At 40.1% G+C, this 20,000-nt stretch overlaps 3 protein-coding genes across 6 annotated transcripts; all 3 read left to right on the forward strand.

The window, feature by feature from the left end:
• Nucleotides 1-1,069: 1,069 nt before the first annotated feature.
• On the forward strand, nucleotides 1,070-5,444 carry LOC109641194 (SLAM family member 5-like). 2 transcript variants are annotated; one of them, XM_069510939.1, is made up of 8 exons: nucleotides 1,070-1,324; nucleotides 2,621-2,929; nucleotides 3,012-3,302; nucleotides 3,694-3,813; nucleotides 4,137-4,186; nucleotides 4,713-4,838; nucleotides 4,939-5,041; nucleotides 5,153-5,444. In XM_069510939.1, exons 1-7 carry the CDS (start codon nucleotides 1,267-1,269, stop codon nucleotides 5,008-5,010), a joined length of 1,026 nt encoding a protein of 341 aa, XP_069367040.1. In that variant the 5' UTR covers nucleotides 1,070-1,266; the 3' UTR covers nucleotides 5,011-5,041; nucleotides 5,153-5,444. The 2 variants fall into 2 exon arrangements, with proteins under 2 accessions (XP_069367040.1, XP_069367041.1); XM_069510940.1 differs by lacking the exons at nucleotides 2,621-2,929; nucleotides 4,713-4,838; nucleotides 4,939-5,041; nucleotides 5,153-5,444 and adding an exon at nucleotides 4,358-4,474 and having other exon boundaries at nucleotides 1,113-1,324.
• Nucleotides 5,445-7,251: 1,807 nt separating this feature from the next.
• Nucleotides 7,252-11,992, forward strand: LOC138405056 (SLAM family member 5-like). Of its 2 annotated transcripts, XM_069510941.1 has the most exons (6): nucleotides 7,252-7,397; nucleotides 8,770-9,075; nucleotides 9,158-9,448; nucleotides 9,841-9,978; nucleotides 10,302-10,351; nucleotides 11,251-11,992. In XM_069510941.1, exons 1-6 carry the CDS (start codon nucleotides 7,340-7,342, stop codon nucleotides 11,398-11,400), a joined length of 993 nt encoding a protein of 330 aa, XP_069367042.1. In that variant the 5' UTR covers nucleotides 7,252-7,339; the 3' UTR covers nucleotides 11,401-11,992. The 2 variants fall into 2 exon arrangements, with proteins under 2 accessions (XP_069367042.1, XP_069367043.1); XM_069510942.1 differs by lacking the exon at nucleotides 8,770-9,075 and having other exon boundaries at nucleotides 7,272-7,397.
• A 218-nt stretch (nucleotides 11,993-12,210) lies between these two features.
• Nucleotides 12,211-15,512, forward strand: LOC109641197 (hepatic and glial cell adhesion molecule-like). Of its 2 annotated transcripts, XM_069510943.1 has the most exons (5): nucleotides 12,211-12,452; nucleotides 13,683-13,988; nucleotides 14,071-14,361; nucleotides 14,754-14,873; nucleotides 14,962-15,512. In XM_069510943.1, exons 1-5 carry the CDS (start codon nucleotides 12,395-12,397, stop codon nucleotides 15,108-15,110), a joined length of 924 nt encoding a protein of 307 aa, XP_069367044.1. In that variant the 5' UTR covers nucleotides 12,211-12,394; the 3' UTR covers nucleotides 15,111-15,512. The 2 variants fall into 2 exon arrangements, with proteins under 2 accessions (XP_069367044.1, XP_069367045.1); XM_069510944.1 differs by lacking the exon at nucleotides 13,683-13,988 and having other exon boundaries at nucleotides 12,240-12,452.
• The last annotated feature ends 4,488 nt before the right edge of the window (nucleotides 15,513-20,000 follow it).

The following is a 20,000-nucleotide window of genomic DNA, read 5'->3' on the forward strand; positions in this document are numbered from 1 at the left end:
TCCTCATACGAAAGCTGAGTATCGCATCTCTCAAGACTGAAAGACCCAAGTGAGTTTGATGCATCAGCATCAATTCATCTTTTCTAAAAATGTACTGAAGCCACAAAACTGACACCTCTTGTGTGTCGTTTTGTCGTGGCTTTGTTTCTTCCACTGAACACATTTCTTCTCACGCACTCACTTTCCTGAAATCACAGGTTACTTTTTGCCAATGAAGACGCACATTCTAACAGTCTCCCCGTTTGTTTGCCAGTCATGACAAATCAGGGGCCTCACTCAAATAAATGAATTGTTATTTTTATTTTTTATTCTTTTACAGTCAGAGCAACTGAAGCCGAGTGGCGACGTGTTGGACCTGACGTTGTGTCTTTTAGATTGACAGGCAGCGAAGGTACACTGAGACGGCTTCAATAACGATTTGAAAACAAACTTGGTCCATGTCCCGTTAACTAACATGGAAGAGGCAGGGTTGAGGAGTCATACTGCAGCCAGCCTCCAGGTGGCGATTGAAATGCTTTATGCAGTCGACATGGTTATGAGGCGGAGCTCTTCCAGTACGTCCCACAAATGACCAATGGGAATTTGAAATTATTATTTTTTTGAAGTAATCTGGACTCATTGGAGCAGCTGACCCCCTTCCATTGCTCCAGGGTCCAGTACCAGTACTAGAATGGCACACAGTGAAGCTCCGCCCATCAGTCCCCACATGAAACCACATTTAAATTCACCAGAGCCAGATCAATATGTCAATCCACAGCAAATTGGAAACACTCATAGATTACAGTCCCCTAAACATGCCCGGATTATTTAATTAGATCCACGATTACTGGTGCACTAAAATGCACTGGGGTTTCCAAAACCATCATTAAAATCTCCTGACTGGAACCACAGACATCCGTCTAACCAGTGGCTCTTATCACTGCTGACCAGGAGCAGCTGACCGACTCCCCCCCGTCGACAAAGTTCCACACATTCAATGTTGTAGTTTCCAGACAATCATTGTTATTCATCTGTGAACTGTTCTAAAGTTTAGGTTCATATAAATAGACAACCAGAGGGTAAGCCACGCCCACACCCTCACACTTTACTTCCACTTCCCTAAAACACAAGAAGTCAAAGACCGTTGCCATAAAGAAGAAGCTTGTTCTCAGTTTAACTTTAACTACACTGAAACATGTGGGTTACCCAGAGACGACCTGCTGCTGAGCTGAGCTGAGTGAGGTCTACAAAACTTCTTCCACTTCCTCAAACGACACATTTGACAGGATGCGTGCCATCGTTCTTCTCTTTGCTTTTTCTCTGCTGAGCTCATATGATGCTGAAGGTACACACTCAATTCTATCACCTTCATTCCTCTAATATTGTTTTATGTGACTGTCTCAGCAAAGTACGTTGTGTTGAGTTTTGTCATTATTCTAAAAAAATATTTAAAGGAAGAACAGTTCTATGCTTGAATTCAATTTAAAAAATATATTGAGTGATAACAGACCTGGAGAAACTTTTTAAAAGCTTTTAAATCCAACAGAATCATTATTAATGTGATGACCTGTGGCAGTGACTCAGAGAACAGAGAACAACAGAGAACAAATTAATTAAAGACAAAGCTCGATATTACAACAGGCTCAGTGACAGAAGGTTTCCTGTATCATGTCAGTGTCTCTCTGTCTATTTATGACAGAACTACATTGCACGTCCACTTTAAATGTTCAGTTTAAGAAATGAGCTGCTGCAATGAACAAGTTTGAGTTTTTCCTCCTACTACAAACAAACATTGACAACGGTCGAGATAATTTGACTGTTGCAGAGTCTCTTCCTCTTCCTCTTCCTCTTCATGTGAGCTCCAGAAACTGTCGTGAGATCGACTCGTTATTCACCTTTTCACCGAGGCTTGATAATGAATTCAAAGTTCTAACTATGGTGAAGTGTAATGTTCACATCACTACCCACATTCATCAGGTTGACAGGTTCTATTGAAGGCAAGTAGTCAACAACTACCTAAAAAAAAGAACTGAATCACATTTTAATTGTTCAGACAAAACTAGAAGTGATATGTTACAACACATCAGGAACAATATTTATTAACCGTCAATAGTTTTGTTCACTGTGTGCAATGAGGTCTGAGAAACAAAAGCAAGGATCTCAAGCTACTGTACATGAGAGAGAAAGAAAGAGGAAAGTGTGGTTTTTATTTAGCTCATCAAAATAATGCTGCCCCTACATGAGGATGAATATGTTTCAGAAGACACAGGCAGTGGCTTGAATATCCACGTTTAAGATCTTATCACATCCACCTGTTCCTTTAAAACACACGGGAGAAGAAAAGTGGAATCATGATTTGATTTCCGTACTCAAAAATATCCGTCCCCTAAATATGCCTGATTTCACTCCCTGGGAAATCATGGAGAATATTAAAAACTGCTCGTCTCACAATGTTAAAGAAAGTAAAAAATAAATCCTGACTCCATGTCCCATCTTTCCACCAAGCTTTGTTGGTGTCCAGTTTTGAAGTAATCCTGCCGATCATTGAACCAACGATGAGCAGAAGCAAGACGGAGTAACAATGGACAGAAACTACAGTGTCTTTACTTCCTAATAAAATGATGCTGTGTTGTTTCTACAGACTCCGACATCGTGACTCCTGTATTTGTGCAGACGGGGAAGGATCTGCTTCTAGACGTCATGGCTCCTGTTCACAGATTTGATAGAGATCTATTTCAATGGAGATATAATGAAAAAGAAAACATAATTAGATTGTTTTCTGATAACACAACAATTATACCTGACCCCTATCAGGGAAGGGTCGAGTTTTTTCGCCAAAATTACTCTTTGCTCTTGAAGAACGTAACACAAGCCGACAGTGGAGATTACAGGGCAGGTGTTCAAGGGAATAAGGACGTATCTGTGGGTAAATACAAAGTCACAGTTCAAGGTAGGTTTCTTCAGATTTCAAATATCGACACAGTAGTCGCCCAACTTCTAAACCCCTTGATGCCCGTGTCCCTGCCCCTCAGATCCAGTGTCTCCGGTTCATGGGAACGTGTCTGTGTCCCGGAGCTCCGACTCCTGTAACCTCACAGTGACCTGCAGCACAAAGGACTCCCATCACATCAGCAGCACTTTTAGATGTGACAACAAAACCTGCAGCCAGGACGAGGGAGGAGACAGGTCCAAGGTCACGACCTCGGGCGCCTCCCTCCGTGTCTACCTGTCCAATGGCTCCTCAGTTATCTGTAACCATAGTAACCAGGTCAGCTCGGCCGAGGACATAATAAAGATTGAGTGTGATTCTTTCTCAGATTGTGGTAAGTGACCGACAACACAAGCGGCTGATAACTTTGTTTCTAGACGGTTGTCCTGTTTCTTCCAACTTAAGTTAATTTTGAAATATTGAATCTGTCCCAACATTTGAAAACGTTCCCTGAATATTTGACTGCATTGCCTCTAGACACAGACTTTCTGACATCACCTTCAATGGGTTCAAAAAGCTGCTGCTTGGATTCTAACTGGTTCAAGACAACACATGACTCAGATTCTGGCCTTGCTGCATTTGACTGCATTGAATTTAGAGCATGTCACTTTTTAAATATATTTATTTTTTGTGTTGAAGTGAATAAGTTGAGAAAATAACTGAAGCTTGTTTGCATTTGGCTGTGGGGGGGATGTCTAATCTGTTTTTCTGTGTTTTCATTACAGTCACTAAACCACCAAGTCCTGTTGTTATTGCTGTCATCATCACTGTCACTGTTGTTGTCAGTGTTGTTGTGGTGATAGTTGCCATAGCAAAAGTTGTTCAACATCGAAAAAAAAGAAAAAGTACGTCAGAATAAAAATTCAATTCTTCAAATCCATGTAAATAAGAATTCAGCATTTTCACTGTGCTTCACTCTATTCACTAATCAACTACCATTATGTAATGAACAATATCTGAGATCCTCTCCCAGTTTACAGTACGGATGTGAATCCACTGTTTGTTATTTATCATATAATGAATGAATGTGTTAGTCACTTATATCTTTCTATCAACAGCAATGAAAAGCAATGCTGTGTTAATATAGAACCTCTAGGGGTCACCAACATCACAAAAATGACTAAATGAATTTGTGATTTAAAGCTAATGAACATTACTTGTGACTCAGTTGCAGAGCAAAGCATGGACATGAAAAACACAGTGTACGAAAGTGTTCAGGTAAAGTTACGTCATCTTTTCTAACATCTGTCTTCCGAGACGAAATGTTTCATGGTTTTGAGCAAAAGAAATGGGCGAAAATAAATCAATAGATAATTAAATAAAATAAAAGCCAGAGTTGTATTTCCTCTGCTGGATAAACACAGCGATCACTCTGCATTTTCCTGACAGGTGGTCTGGTTACTGTACATGACCTCTGACCCCTCGCTGATCGTGGTCCTGCTGCTTGCTGCCTCACCTGCCACGTGAGCCTCACTGCTCCTGCTGCTTGCTTGTGCTCGAACAAAACTCTTTGCTCCGGATCGAGTGACGAATTTCCAGATCTTTCCAGGTCTGTGTCTCTGAGCTGCGTGCGTGTGCTGAATCTGCTGAATGTGTGTCTCACAACAAACTGCATATGGAAAATGAGGAGTCATATAGATTCTTGGTGGATTACTTTAATTGTCCGCACATAAAAACTAAACCACTGGAATAACTGATATAATAGCCTTTGCCCAAAAACTTTTCTGTGACTTTTTCTTTCCAGGTTAATACCATGAGCCAACATCTGGATCAGACTCCACCTGATGAAGCTTCAGCTCCTTCTCAACCCTCCATCTACAGCTTGGTGGAGTCTCAACACATGACTCTGCCTGAGAGCCATTATGCACAGGTGGATAAGTCTGACAGGTCCTGAAGAAAATCACAAATTGTCTTCAACATTTGGACAATTTCCAGGACTATTGTTGCCTGAGACGTTTTTTTACATCCAGGAGCATCTGGAACAGCTCCGCCCACGTTACAACTGTGAATACATTTCTTATCTAATTGTCAAAGACACCTGATGAAGGTTTGACATTGTGGATGAATGTTATGGTAAATATAGTATTTCTCTTACAGATGTGTTCTAATTCTTTCTGGTTCATTTATATGTTGCAGCTTTTCAATATGGGAAATGACTGAATACATTTTTTTCCTAATTTGCAGGTACAGTGAACAGAATTCTGTGATATCTAGTGTTGAAGTTTCATGTTGCAGCTGAACAAATTTCAAATTGGTTTTTTTAAACATTTTGGATTCAAACTTTTGTTCCTTTTAGATGAAAATGAGAAAAATTTGTAGCAGTTCTTTTAATTGCTCCTTTCAATTAATCTCATTATGACTTGTGTAATTAGATTTTTTATTTTTATACAGAGAGATTTTTAAATTATTTGATAACGTATTGTGTGTTAGTTTGATCAAATTTCACTGTAAAATAAACAATAAAAACCTAAAGTGATTTTGGCTGTGACAGTTTTAATTCACAAAATTACAAAAAAGGGAAGGTTCTATAGTTTTGATGAGTGTCCAGCATTGGTGCTCGTACAATAAAGTTCTTACTTCACCCAAATATTGGGAATTATACATGTTTTATATGAATATGAAGACAAATAATGTTCAAAAGCCAAAAAATACATTTCAACACATCATCTCCATCCGTCCATATCATATCCCCTGCACTTTTGCATCGGACAGTGGGACACGTCTCCCTTTAATGATCCCACCATGAATCATTTCACAGTGAGAAGTGAGCCAGAAGAATCTAATCCAGTATTTGCTTTGATGCATCATCTGCATTTTCTCATTATCTTTCCCAACCCGCAAGACTCGAACCCACGGAGCCGCAGAACAAATCTTCCTCTGCTTCACCACAGGTAGAAATGCACCATGCAGACGCTGTGGTCACTCCACCCTGTTGACAAACCAACAAGTTCCACACACTCAACCAGGAAGTCTGTCCTGGGACTTAACCCCCCCCCCCCCCCCCCCCCCCCCCCCCCCCAACCAGCAGTCAGTTCCTCACATTATCAAAACTTGTACAAGATCAATGTGTTTACTTACCGACCTCGAGATGATGTTATTACCAGACAATCATTGTTTTTCATCTGTGAACTGTCCTAAAGTTGAAGTTCATATAAATAGACACCCAGAGTATAAGACATGCCCACACACTTTACTTCCACTTCCCTAAAACAAATGAAATTATAGAACATTGACATTTGACAAAACATTTGTGAAAACTAGAAGTACGTTCTCGCGGCAGTTTAAATACACTGAGACGTGTGGATTACCCAGATGTGGCGAGGAGTGGAGTTTTTTTTTTATTAAATAAGGGGAGAGATAGAGATAACTAAGGAGGTAACGATAACTTAGGGACCAACAACGCCACCTGGGGCCTCGCACCCCAGGATATAATGTAAATCAAGAAAATAGTTTAATGAAAAGAAACCTAAAGGGACACAGGTTCATGACTGAGGAGGCAGAGACAGCAAATTACATAATGCAACCATGTTTATTGATTCAAAGAACTCAAAGAAATCAGGACTGTTCCTAAAAGAGAAGAAAAGAACTGGAGCTGGTGGAGACAAAAAGAAAGTTCAGACGAATATAAACTAAGTAAACAAAAATTACTTTATTCACAGAACACAATATCAAAAATTTAAGCCGGCTATAACAATACTAAAACTCTAATGACTACAACAGAAAACTAAACTCAGTGGGCCGGGGCCTCAGTGGGAGGCAGACTACTGGAGAAGTGCCCCTTCCCTCTCGCCTGGGGTGCAACACTACAAAAGAAATCACAACACAACGTGCACTAAAAGCGCCTCAGTGCCCACTTGCATGCAACAGGAGTGAGGTCCTCACCACGGTGCCGAGCCCCCCCCCCCCCACCTGATGACACCCAGTCCGCACTGAAAATCAAAGGAAGAAACTTCCTGAAACAAAGAGAACAAAAAGTGAACAAAACCAAAAACCCAACTGATAATTAAACAAGATCTTAAAACATACGGACGCACAACAAGGAGTCGAACAGAAATGTACCTAAACTAAGCAAACTTAATAAATCTGGAGCAAACGAGCAAATCGAAACTACAAGTATGACTTAAAACAGACAAACAGAGACAAACCTGACACAAGGAGACGAGAAGAGCAGGTGACCACCACCAGGGACCAGGAGGAGACTGAACTGAGGCCTTCCATACTGCACCTGGGCAGGGGGAGGAGCTAAAGGAGGAGTCCTGCTGGACTACCTGGGCTGCGTTCACGTCGCTTCACTACCCAGAGACGACCTGCTGCTGAGTGAGTGAGGTCTACAAAACTTCTTACCACCTCTCACACGACACATTTGACAGGATGCGTCCCATCGTTCTTCTCTTTGCTTTTTCTCTGCTGAGCTCATATGATGCTGAAGGTACACACTCAATTCTATCACCTTCATTCTGCTAATATTGTTTTATGTGACTGTCTCAGCAAAGTACGTTGTGTTCATATTTGTTGTTTGTTTCATTATCCCAAAAAATATTTAAATTATTACTGATTGATTGATTGATTGATTGATGATTCTCTCAGTAAGACTTCCTTCCATATACATGTTGTTTTTGAACAGTTCTATGCTTGAATTCAATTTAAAAAATGTATTGAGTGATAACAGACCTGGAGAAACTTTTTAAAAGCTTTTAAATCCAACAGAATCATTATTAATGTGATGACCTGTGGCAGTGACTCAGAGAACAGAGAACAACAGAGAACAAATGAATTAAAGACAAATCTCTATATTACAACAGGCTCAGTGACAGAAGGTTTCTTGTATCATGTCAGTGTCTCTCTGTCTATTTATGACAGAACTACATTGCACGTCCACTTTAAATGTTCAGTTTAAGAAATGAGCTGCTGCAATGAACAAGTTTGAGTCTTTCTTCCTACTACAAACAAACATTGACACCAGTCGAGATAATTTGACTGTTGTAGTCTCTTCCTCTTCCTCTTCCTCTTCATGTGAGCTCCAGAATCTGTCGTGAGATCGACTCGTTATTCCCCTTTTCACCGAGGCTTGATAATGAATTCAAAGTTCTAACTATGGTGAAGTGTAATGTTCACATCACTACCCACATTCATCAGGTTGACAGGTTCTATTGAAGGCAAGTAGTCAACAACTACCTAAAAAAAAGAACTGAATCACATTTTAATTGTTCCGACAAAACTAGAAGTGATATGTTCCAACACATCAGGAACAATATTTATTAACAGTCAATAGTTTTGTTCACTGTGTGCAATGAGGTCTGAGAAACAAAAGCAAGGATCTCAAGCTACTGTACATGAAAGAAGGAAGAAAGAGGAAAGTGTGGTTTTTATTTAGCTCATCAAAATAATTCTGCCCCTACATGAGGATGAATATGTTTCAGAAGACACAGGTAGTGGCTTGAATATCCACGTTTAAGATCTTATCACATCCACCTGTTCCTTTAAAACACACGGGAGAAGAAAAGTGGAATCATGATTTGATTTCCGTACTCAAAAATATCCGTCCCCTAAATATGCCTGATTTCACTCCCTGGGAAATCATGGAGAATATTAAAAACTGCTCGTCTCACAATGTTAAAGAAAGTAAAAAATAAATCCTGACTCCATGTCCCATCTTTCCACCAAGCTTTGTTGGTGTCCAGTTTTGAAGTAATCCTGCCGATCGTTGAACCAACGATGAGCAGAAACAAGACGGAGTAACAATGGACAGAAACCACAGTGTCTTTACTTCCTAATAAAATGATGCTGTGTTGTTTCTACAGACTCCGACATCGTGACTCCTGTATTTGTGCAGACGGGGAAGGATCTGCTTCTAGACGTCATGGCTCCTGTTCACAGAGTTCATAGAGATGTATTTAAATGGAGATATAATGAAAAAGAAAACATAATTAGATTGTTTTCTGATAACTCAACAATTATATCTAGCCCCTATCAGGGAAGGGTCGAGATTTTTCAAAATTACTCTTTGCTCTTGAAGAATGTAAAACAAAGTGACATTGGACATTACAGTGCAGGTGTTTTTGGAGAAAAGGACGTATCTGTGGGTGAATACAGCGTCACAGTTCAAGGTAGGTTTCTTCAGATTTCAAATATCGACACAGTAGTCGCCCAACTTCTAAACCCCTTGATGCCCGTGTCCCTGCCCCTCAGATCCAGTGTTTCCGGTTCATGGGAACGTGTCTGTGTCCTCGAGCTCCGACTCCTGTAACCTCACAGTGACCTGCAGCACACAGGACTCCCATCACATCAACAGCACTTTTAGATGTGACGCCAACACCTGCAGCCAGGACGAGGGAGGAGACAGGTCCAAGGTCACGACCTCGGGCGCCTCCCTCCGTGTCTACCTGTCCAATGGCTCCTCAGTTATCTGTAACCATAGTAACCAGGTCAGCTGGGCCGAGGACATAATAAAGATTGAGAGCTATTGTTTCTCAGATTGTGGTAAGTGAGCGACAACACAAGCGGCTGATAACTTTGTTTTCTAGACGGTTTTCCTGTTTCTTCCAACTTAAGTTCATTTTGAAATATTGAATCTGTCCCAACATTTGAAAACGTTCCCTGAATATTTGACTGCATTGCCTCTAGACACAGACTTTCTGACATCACCTTCAATGGGTTCAAAAAGCTGCTGCTTGGATTCTAACTGGTTCAAGACAACACATGACTCAGATTCTGGCCTTGCTGCATTTGACTGCATTGAATTTAGAGCATGTCATTTTTTAAATATATTTATTTTTTGTGTTGAAGTGAATAAGTTGAGAAAATAACTGAAGCTTGTTTGCATTTGGCTGTGGGGGGGATGTCTAATCTGTTTTTCTGTGTTTTCATTGCAGACATTATACCACCAGGACCTGTTGTTATTGATGACACCATCACTGTTGCTCTCACTGTCACTGTCACTGTTGTTGTCAGTGTTGTTGTGGTGATAGTTGCCATAGCAGCAGTTGTACAACATCGAAAAAAAAGAAAAAGTACGTCAGAATAAAAATTCAATTCTTCAAACCTGTGTCAATAAGAATTCAGCATTTTCACTGTGCTTCACTTTATTCACTAATCAACTACCATTATGTAATGAACAATATCTGAGATCCTCTCCCAGTTTACAGTACGGATGTGAATCCACTGTTTGTTATTTATCATATAATGAATGAATGTGTTAGTCACTTATATCTTTCTATCAACAGCAATGAAAAGCAATGCTGTGTTAATATAGAACCTCTAGGGGTCACCAACATCACAAAAATGACTAAATGAATTTGTGATTTAAAGCTAATGAACATTACTTGTGACTCAGTTGCAGAGCAAAGCATGGACATGAAAAACACAGTGTACGAAAGTGTTCAGGTAAAGTTACGTCATCTTTTCTAACATCTGTCTTCCGAGACGAAATGTTTCATGGTTTTGAGCAAAAGAAATGGGCCAAAATAAATCAATAGATAATTAAATAAAATAAAAGCCAGAGTTGTATTTCCTCTGTTGGATAAACACAGCGATCACTCTGCATTTTCCTGACAGGTGGTCTGGTTCAGTGTTTTTCAAAGTGGGGGCCGCCAGGGGGCGCTAGAGGGGCCTCAGAAAATTGGAGGAAAGATACAAAGAAAATGTATATATATATATATATATATATATAATCTAATTATTGTTGTTTAATCATTATTATCAAACATCATTTATAATAATATATCTTATCGAAATGATATTTGCCATGCTCATCTTTCTGATTGGCTGCCAGTCAAAACATCATTCATGACATAAGAAAAAACTTTCTAAAAGTTGATGTTTCTTTACATATTTTGTAGCCTTGTCTGTGGGTTTGCAAAGGGGGTCCCCGGCCAGAAGCTAATGCTGTTTGGGGGGCCATGGCGTGGAAAAGTTTGGGAGCCCCTGGTCTAGTTACTGTACATGACCTCTGACCCCTCGCTGATCGTGGTCCTGCTGCTTGCTGCCTCACCTGCCACGTGAGCCTCACTGCTCCTGCTGCTTGCTTGTGCTCAAACAAAAGTCTTTGGCTCGAATATCCACGTTTAAGATCTTATCACATCCACCTGTTCCTTTAAAACACACGGGGAAAAGAAAAGTGGAATCGTGATTTGATCATTTGATTTCCTCAGAAAGAAATATGTGTAATTAGAGGGACCCTTGGAGAAATCCCACTGGAAATACTGATATAAAATCTGTGATGTAAAAAAAAAGGAAACTTTGGAGCACCACCCAAAAACTTTTCTGTGACTTTTTCTTTCCAGGTTAATACCGTGAGCCAACATCTGGATCAGACTCCACCTGATGAAGCTTCAGCTCCTTCTCAACCCTCCATCTACAGCTTGGTAGAGTCTGGAAACTCGACTCTGCCTGAGAGCCAGCGTGCACAGGTGGATAAGTCTGACAGGTCCTGAAGAAAATCATAAATTGTCTTCCACATTTGGACAATTTCCAGGACTATTGTTGCCTGAGACGTTTTTTTACATCTAGAACCAGATCCAGGAGCATCTGGAACAGCTCCGCCCACGTTACAACTGTGAATACATTTCTTATCTAATTGTCAAAGACACCTGATGAAGGTTTGACATTGTGGATGAATGTTATGGTAAATATAGTATTTCTCTTACAGATGTGTTCTAATTCTTTCTGGTTCATTTATGTGTTGCAGCTTTTCAATATGGGAAATGACCGACTACATTTTTTTCCCCCAATTTAAATGATGTTTATAAAGATTTTAACTGTTGATTGAAAAATATTAAAGATTCCACAGAGACTTTACTTTTTTTAAAAAAAACATTTTGGAATCAAACTTTTGTTCCTTTTAGATGAAAATGTGAGAAAGTTTGTAGCAGTTCTTTTAATTGCTCCTTTCAGTTAATCTCATTATGACTTGTGTAATTAGATTTTTTATTTTTATACAGAGAGATTTTTATATTATTTGATAATGTAATGTGTGTTAGTTTGATCAAATTTCACTGTAAAAAAACAATAAAAACCTAAAGTGATTTTTGCTGTGACAGTTTGTATTCACAAAATTACAAAAAAGGGAAGGTTCTATAGTTTTGATGAGTGTCCAGTATTGGTGCTGGTACAATAAAGTTCTTACTTCACCCAAATATTGGGAATTATACATGTTTTAGTTAAATTAACATCATCATGAGGAAGTCCTAAAGTTTAAGTTCATATAGATAGACAACCAGAGGATAAGCCACGCCCACACCCTCACACTTTACTTCCACTTCCCTAAAACACAAGAAGTCAAAGAACGTTGACATAAACTAGAAGTTTGTTCTCAGTTTAACTTTAACTACACTGAGACATGTGGATTACCCAGAGACGACCTGCTGCTGCTGCTGAGTGAGGTCTACAAAACTTCTTACCACGTCCTCACACGACACATTTGACAGGATGCGTCCCATCGTTCTTCTCTTTGCTTTTTCTCTGCTGAGCTCATATGATGCTGAAGGTACACACTCAATTCTATCACCTTCATTCTGCTAATATTGTTTTATGTGACTGTCTCAGCAAAGTACGTTGTGTTGATTTTTGTTGTCGTTGCTGTTAATAATGTCATTATTCTAAAACATATTTAAAGGAAGAACAGTTCTATGCTTGAATTCAATTTAAAAAATTTATTGAGTGATAACAGACCTGGAGAAACTTTTTAAAAGCTTTTAAATCCAACAGAATCATTATTAATGTGATGACCTGTGGCAGTGACTCAGAGAACAGAGAACAACAGAGAACAAATGAATTAAAGACAAAGCTCGATATTACAACAGGCTCAGTGACAGAAGGTTTCCTGTATCATGTCAGTGTCTCTCTGTCTATTTATGACAGAACTACATTGCACGTCCACTTTAAATGTTCAGTTTAAGAAATGAGCTGCTGCAATGAACAAGTTTGAGTTTTTCTTCCTACTACAAACAAACATTGACAACAGTCGAGATAACTTGACTGTTGTAGTCACTTCCTCTTCCTCTTCCTCACTCGCCCTCTTCATGTGAGCTTCAGAAACTGTCGTGTGATCGACTCGTTATTCATCTTTTCACCGAGGCTTGAGTATGAATTCAAAGTTCTAACTGTGTTGAAGTGTAATGTTCACATCACTACCCACATTCATCAGGTTGACAGGTTCTATTGAAGGCAAGTGGTCAACAACTACCTAAAAAAAAGAACTGAAGCTCTTTTCTCCCTGAATCACATTTTAATTGTTCAGACAAAACTAGAAGTGATATGTTCCAACACATCAGGAACAATATATAAAATTATTAATCTGCATGAACATGTAGAAATAAGATAAAAGAGAAAACATATACAAATCAAATAGATTTGTAGACAACCAGGAAAACCTCAATGAAATCTCTAGAATGTCCACCAAGGTCCAAAAGTCTCTTAAATTGAGTTGAGCTTCACCAAAGTACTCAAAAATATCCGCCCCCTAAATATGCCTGATTTCATTCCCTGGGAAATCATGGAGAATATTAAAAACTGCTCGTCTCACAATGTTAAAGAAAGTAAAAAATAAATCCTGACTCCATGTCCCATCTTTCCACCAAGCTTTGTTGGTGTCCAGTTTTGAAGTAATCCTGCCGATCATTGAACCAACGATGAGCAGAAACAAGACGGCGTAACAATGGACAGAAACTACAGTGTCTTTACTTCCTAATAAAATGATGCTGTGTTGTTTCTACAGGCTCCGACATCGTGACTCCTGTATTTGTGCAGACGGGGAAGGATCTGCTTCTAGACGTCATGGCTCCTGTTCACAGATTTGATAGAGATGTATTTCAATGGAGATATAATGAAAAAGAAAACATAATTAGATTGTTTTCTGATAACACAACAATTATACCTGACCCCTATCAGGGCAGGGTCGAGATTTTTCAAAATTACTCTTTGCTCTTGAAGAACGTAAAACAAGCCGACAGTGGACATTACAGGGCAGGTGTTCAAGGGAATAAGGACGTATCTGTAGGTAAATACAGCGTCACAGTTCAAGGTAGGTTTCTTCAGATTTCAAATATCGACACAGTAGTCGCCCAACTTCTAAACCCCTTGATGCCCGTGTCCCTGCCCCTCAGATCCAGTGTCTCCGGTTCACGGGAACGTGTCTGTGTCCTCGAGCTCCGACTCCTGTAACCTCACAGTGACCTGCAGCACACAGGACTCCCATCACATCAACAGCACTTTTAGATGTGACAACAAAACCTGCAGCCAGGACGAGGGAGGAGACAGGTCCAAGGTCACGACCTCGGGCGCCTCCCTCCGTGTCTACCTGTCCAATGGCTCCTCAGTTATCTGTAACCATAGTAACCAGGTCAGCTCGGCCGAGGACATAATAAAGATTGAGCGCTATTGTTTCTCAGATTCTGGTAAGTGACCGACAACACAAGCGGCTGATAACTTTGTTTTCTAGACGGTTTTCCTGTTTCTTCCAACTTAAGTTAATTTTGAAATATTGAATCTGTCCCAACATTTGAAAACGTTCCCTGAATATTTGACTGCATTGCCTCTAGACACAGACTTTCTGACATCACCTTCAATGGGTTCAAAAAGCTGCTGCTTGGATTCTAACTGGTTCAAGACAACACATGACTCAGATTCTGGCCTTGCTGCATTTGACTGCATTGAATTGAGAGCATGTCACTTTTTAAATATATTTATTTTTTGTGTTGAAGTGAATAAGTTGAGAAAATAACTGAAGCTTGTTTGCATTTGGCTGTGGGGGGGATGTCTAATCTGTTTTTCTGTGTTTTCATTGCAGTCACTAAACCACCAGGACCTGTTGTTATTGATGACACCATCACTGTTGCTCTCACTGTTGCGGTGGTTGTGGTGATAGTTGCCATAGCAACAGTTGTTCAACATGGAAAAAAAGGAAAACGTACGTCAGAGTAAAAATTAAATTCTTCAAATCCAAGTAAATAAGAATTCAGCATTTTCACTGTGTGCTTCACTTTATTCACTTCAAGCTTCAGCTCCTTGTCAACCCTCCATCTACAGCTTGGCAGAGTACGGAAACATGACTCTGCCTGAGAACCAGATCCAGGAGCATCTGGAACAGCTCCGCCCACGTTACAACCGAGAATACATTTCTTATCTAATCGTCAAAGACACCTGATGAATGTTTGACATTGTGGATGAATGTTATGGTAAATATAGTATTTCTCTTACAGATGTGTTCTAATTCTTTCTGGTTCATTTATGTGTTGCAGCTTTTCAATATGGGAAATGACTGAATACATTTTTTTCCCCCCAATTTAAATGATGTTTATAAAGATTTTAACTGTTGATTGAAAAATATTAAAGATTCCACAGAGACTTTACTTTTTTTTAAACATTTTGGAATCAAACTTTTGTTCCTTTTAGATGAAAAATTGCTCCTTTCAATTAATCTCATTATGACTTGTGTAATTAGATTTTTTATTTTTATACAGAGAGGTTTTTATATTATTTGATTGTGCATTGTTTGTTAGTTTGATCAAATTTCACTGTAAAAAAAACAATAAAAACCTAAAATGAATTTTTGCTGTGACAGTTTCAATTCACAAAATAAAATAAAAAAAGGAAAGTGCTGTAGTTTTGATCAGTGTCCAGTATTGGTGCTCGTACGATAAAGTTCTTACTTCACCCAAATATTAGTAATTATACATGTTTTAGTTAAATTAACATCATCATCACGAAGTTAACAAAACATACACATTGATTTCTTTTTTAAAAATACAAATATGAAGACAAAGAATGTTTAAAAGCCAAAAAATACATTTCAACACATCATCTCCATCCGTCCATATCATATCCCCTGCACTTTTGCATCGGACAGTGGGACACGTCTCCCTTTAACGATCCCACCATGAATCATTTCACAGTGAGAAGTGAGCCAGAAGAATCTAATCCTCATTATCTTTCCCAACCGGCAGGACTCGAACCCACGGAGCCGCAGAACAAACCTTCCTCTGCTTCACCGCAGGTAGAAATGGCGGCATGTCTTCCAGCAGAATAGCCAGTGTTTGTGTTTCTCTCGCCAAATGCTTTTCTCATTCTCATCTCAGTCAGTCTGCCGTCGTTTCTTACTCACAGATCCTGCTCGAGTGTAGGGAAGTGCTTTTCATAACCCAATTGCCGCCTGCTTGTTTAAGTAGCAGCAGTGATTGAGGCCGGACGTCTGCTCTGCCAAAGTCTGGACCTGAACCAGAGCTGCTCAGAGACATGCGGGTCATTTTAAAGCCTCATCAGATTCATCTCTGCGTCGTCAAAGTCCCTGTTGAAGACGAGGCTTTAGCAGCATTAACACAGAGGAAGACTAATCTGCCAACAGTTCTTACTGATATACGCCCGGGATTTCCAGACAACGACTCAAATAATCCATCTTCAAACAGATAAAAGATGCAAAATGGATCCTGGTCTGAATACATCTGCATTATAAATTGTTGCTGAATCACTATTGTTATCCACTTAATTTATTCCTGTCAGTAACTGAAGATTTGCTTAATATCTCTGGAGTTTAGTTGCATCTGGCAAACCCTTCCTGCAGCACAGCGGTGCAGACGTTGGCACCGTCGCCTCACAGAGCGAAGAAGGTTCCAGGTTTGGATCCGGCTCGGAGTTTGCATGTTCTCCCCAGGTCGTGTTGACGTTCTCCAGGTCCTCCAGCTTCGTCCTACAAGTCCAAAGACATGCACACCCAATGTCTGCTGGGTTTGCTTTCATTGACACAGTTACAGCTGTAACTTAACCTGCGTCCAGCAAATTAAAAAGAAAAATCAGGTCGTTTATCGGCCGGCAGTGTGATTTATGAGGCTTTCTGGATTCACGCAGAAAGGTCAGTGTTAATTGGACTTGTTTAAGGAGCTGAGGCATTTCAAAGTTTGAGTTTGACCTTTATCTATAGCGCCCCAGTGTTGTTTCATCGAAATCAGTCCAGTGACTTCACAGAGCAGCTTCGACTCTTTTACACTCATCTTTAATTTCGGTTGAGGAAAATAAAGATTATTTTTGTGGAGGATTTAGAAGCCGTGTTAGTTTAAAAATGGCTTCATGGTTGTTTATCCACTGGACGCTCCATGACGAGACAATCTCTAATTACATTATGAATGCAGGTGATAGCATAACCAGGTATATAAAAGTTTAATAAGGTCAGTGGAGTGAAATGAAATTGCCTGAGTTTTATCTCATTGCTCTTTGCAGGCACCGCGCAGCTTCTCGCACTCACGTTAATAATTCAGAGCAAGGTGAGAAAGCTGAGGATTTAGTGCTTAATGAGTAAAAACAGGACGTGACACAGCGTGACTGCAGAGATAGAATCACATCAGGTCTGGACGACCAACAAAATCATCCCTCCAACAGCCCCTTGTCCCGGCCACTGTCATGGTACAATATTTAATTTATTTTTCTAAATGATTCAACTCATTTAACTTATTTTTCCAATTTTATAAAGATTCCTCCTTTCAATTTATTTGATCTCATTAAATATCTTTACCTGTTTGTTCTTTTTTCTCTCTTTTTTATTTTACTTTGTTCGAACTGTGCTTTCTGATTTTAAATATATCTCTTTTAATTTTCTTCTTTCTCATAGTCACGTTTGATCTGTTACGTGAATGAACGGATGATAAATAATTTGTTCACATGTCACAGTTTGCCCTCGTTCTATTGATTATTTTGTTCAATTGAGGATTTTAAACTTTTACTGTTGAATTTTGTCATCAGACTTGATTTGAACAGTTTTTCCCTCAATGTTAAAAATCTACTTTCTGAGTTTCTCACTTTCTGTTTTAGGGGGAAACCTCATGAATATTTTGCTATTGAGTTGAAATTTAAAAGTTCAAGATACAAGAAATAAAAGAGATTGATTGTTGACGTGAAATATGATGACAGTAAAATATTCTGGCACCAAAAACCCACAGGAGTCAAACTCTTAATTATCTCAGAGAAGGAGGTTATGTTTTCATCTGTGTTTAAGAAAGATTACTCAAAAACTACTTGAGAACTTATCACAGAACCTGGTGGAAAGATGCGACATGAAGAACCCATTCAGTTCTGGTGTGGATCTGGTTTAATTGCTTGATTTAACATTGGGTCACAGGATGTTTTTCCACTTTTCTGTGACTTCTCAGAGAATAATTGATTAAATATAATTTTTAAAAAAACACACTCAGGGGCTTGATATCTGTGTGAAACTTGGTGCAGCTTGATAGAACGTAAGGAACCGTTGGGCCTCGGCGGAGGTTTGCTCTCAGCTGACTCTAGTTTGTAATCTGGTCATATCCACAGCGTCTGTCTCCTTTTGTCCGTCCCTGACCCAACAGGCCACATCAGTGCAGTTACACCAAGGACATCCATTATGAGTCACATTATCCTCTGCTTCTGTAATAGATAATTGCCATCGCCCTAATTTACTCCCACTCATCGCTCAATACTGCCCCCCCCCCCACCACCACCACCACAAGATGGCGGCAGCGTCGAGCAGGACGGAGATAACAAAACCCCACAAGCAGCCTGACAACTTCTCTGCCTCGCCAGCCGGTGACATCATCTGCGGAGGGACAGAGGGTGTGCGAAGGACAAATGTCTTGAAATGGATTACATCATTCTCCACTAATATGATAATATATCTGGGCCGATGAGTGCGGAGCCGAGCACGAGAGAGGGGCCGTAATCCATGTGACGGCCACTTCAGATGGGAAAGAGGGGGATAAGATGGAAGTGGTGGTGGTGGGGGGGTTCCACTGGAGCACTGAAGGTTATTCCAGACATTATTCCTCCATGAGAGCAGCAGGAGACGATAATCACTGTGAAGACGATTGGCTCCAACACTCTCTGTCTTCTGTCCTTGTCTTTCTTCATTCCTTTTTTTCATCCTCTGCCATTTGTGGTAATTCTTTCTTGTTTTTTTAAAAAATTTTCTGTACCCTCCATCCCTTCCTCCCGGCCATTCAGGAGAGGAGGACCGAGGAGGGAAATGAGACAAAGAAGTGGAGAGACAAAGCAGAAGGGGAGAGACGGATTGAGAAGTATTCAAGGAAAGAAAGAGAGATACATGAAAAGAGAGAGGGGGAAGAAGGTTGGAGAGGTGCGAGCATCATGGAGAAGAGGAGAGAAGGAGGAAGAGGGGAAATTAAAGAGATGAGGAGAGTTGAAGAGCTGCTGCATTTAACTGGAAGAAGGACGGATGAGAAAAGAGAGGTGGGAAGGAAGCGACAGGAGGAGAAACAAGAGGAGAGATGTGGTAGTAGGAGAGATGACAGGAGGGGAAAGAGAGAAAGGAGATGAAAAAAGAGGAGCAGAGGAGAGAAGGCAGGCAAGGGAGGAAGATATAAGAGGAGAAATGAGAAGAGATAAGGGGAATGAAATAAGAAAAGAGAAATGGGGAGAGGACAAGACTATAACTTACTTTAATCTTTATGACGTGAAGAGGACGTTAAAGGAGGAGTAAGGAGGGAGAAGAAGGAGAGGCGGAGTGAAATGAGGAGAAAAGGTGAAGGAGAGACGGAGAGAAGAGGAGGGAAGAGAGGAGGCAAAAGAGGAGAACAAGTGAGAAATAGAAGAGGAGAAGGGATGAGAGAGAGAAAGGGGGAGATCAGAGAGGTAAAGTGAAAGAAAGAGAAGAGGAAAGAGATGAGGAGAAGGACAAAGAGATGTAAAAGAAGATGAATCAAAATAAGAGGGCAAGATAGAGGGATGGGGTGAGGCAAAAACTGAAAACAGAGGGGGGAGTAGGAGAAAGTGACAGTAAGAGTTAAGAGACGTGAGAGGAAAAGAAGAAGGAGGAGAGGAGGAAATCGTTGAGATGTAATAACGAATGAAAAGGATGACGGAGGGAAGTGCGTGAGAGAGGAGAAGACGTCAGAGAGATGTGAGGGGGACTGATGAAAGGTTTGGAGGAAAGAGCAAAAAGGGAGAGAAGACGAGCGGAGAACCAAGAACAAGGGAAAGAATAGATGAAAAGAGAGAAGATGATGTACAAGGAGAGGGTTGTCGAGAGACAGACCGAGTGAGAGAGAGGAGGTGAAAT

Source organism: Paralichthys olivaceus, chromosome 16 (assembly GCF_024713975.1).
Source record: "Paralichthys olivaceus isolate ysfri-2021 chromosome 16, ASM2471397v2, whole genome shotgun sequence".
Lineage (NCBI taxonomy): Eukaryota > Metazoa > Chordata > Actinopteri > Pleuronectiformes > Paralichthyidae > Paralichthys > Paralichthys olivaceus.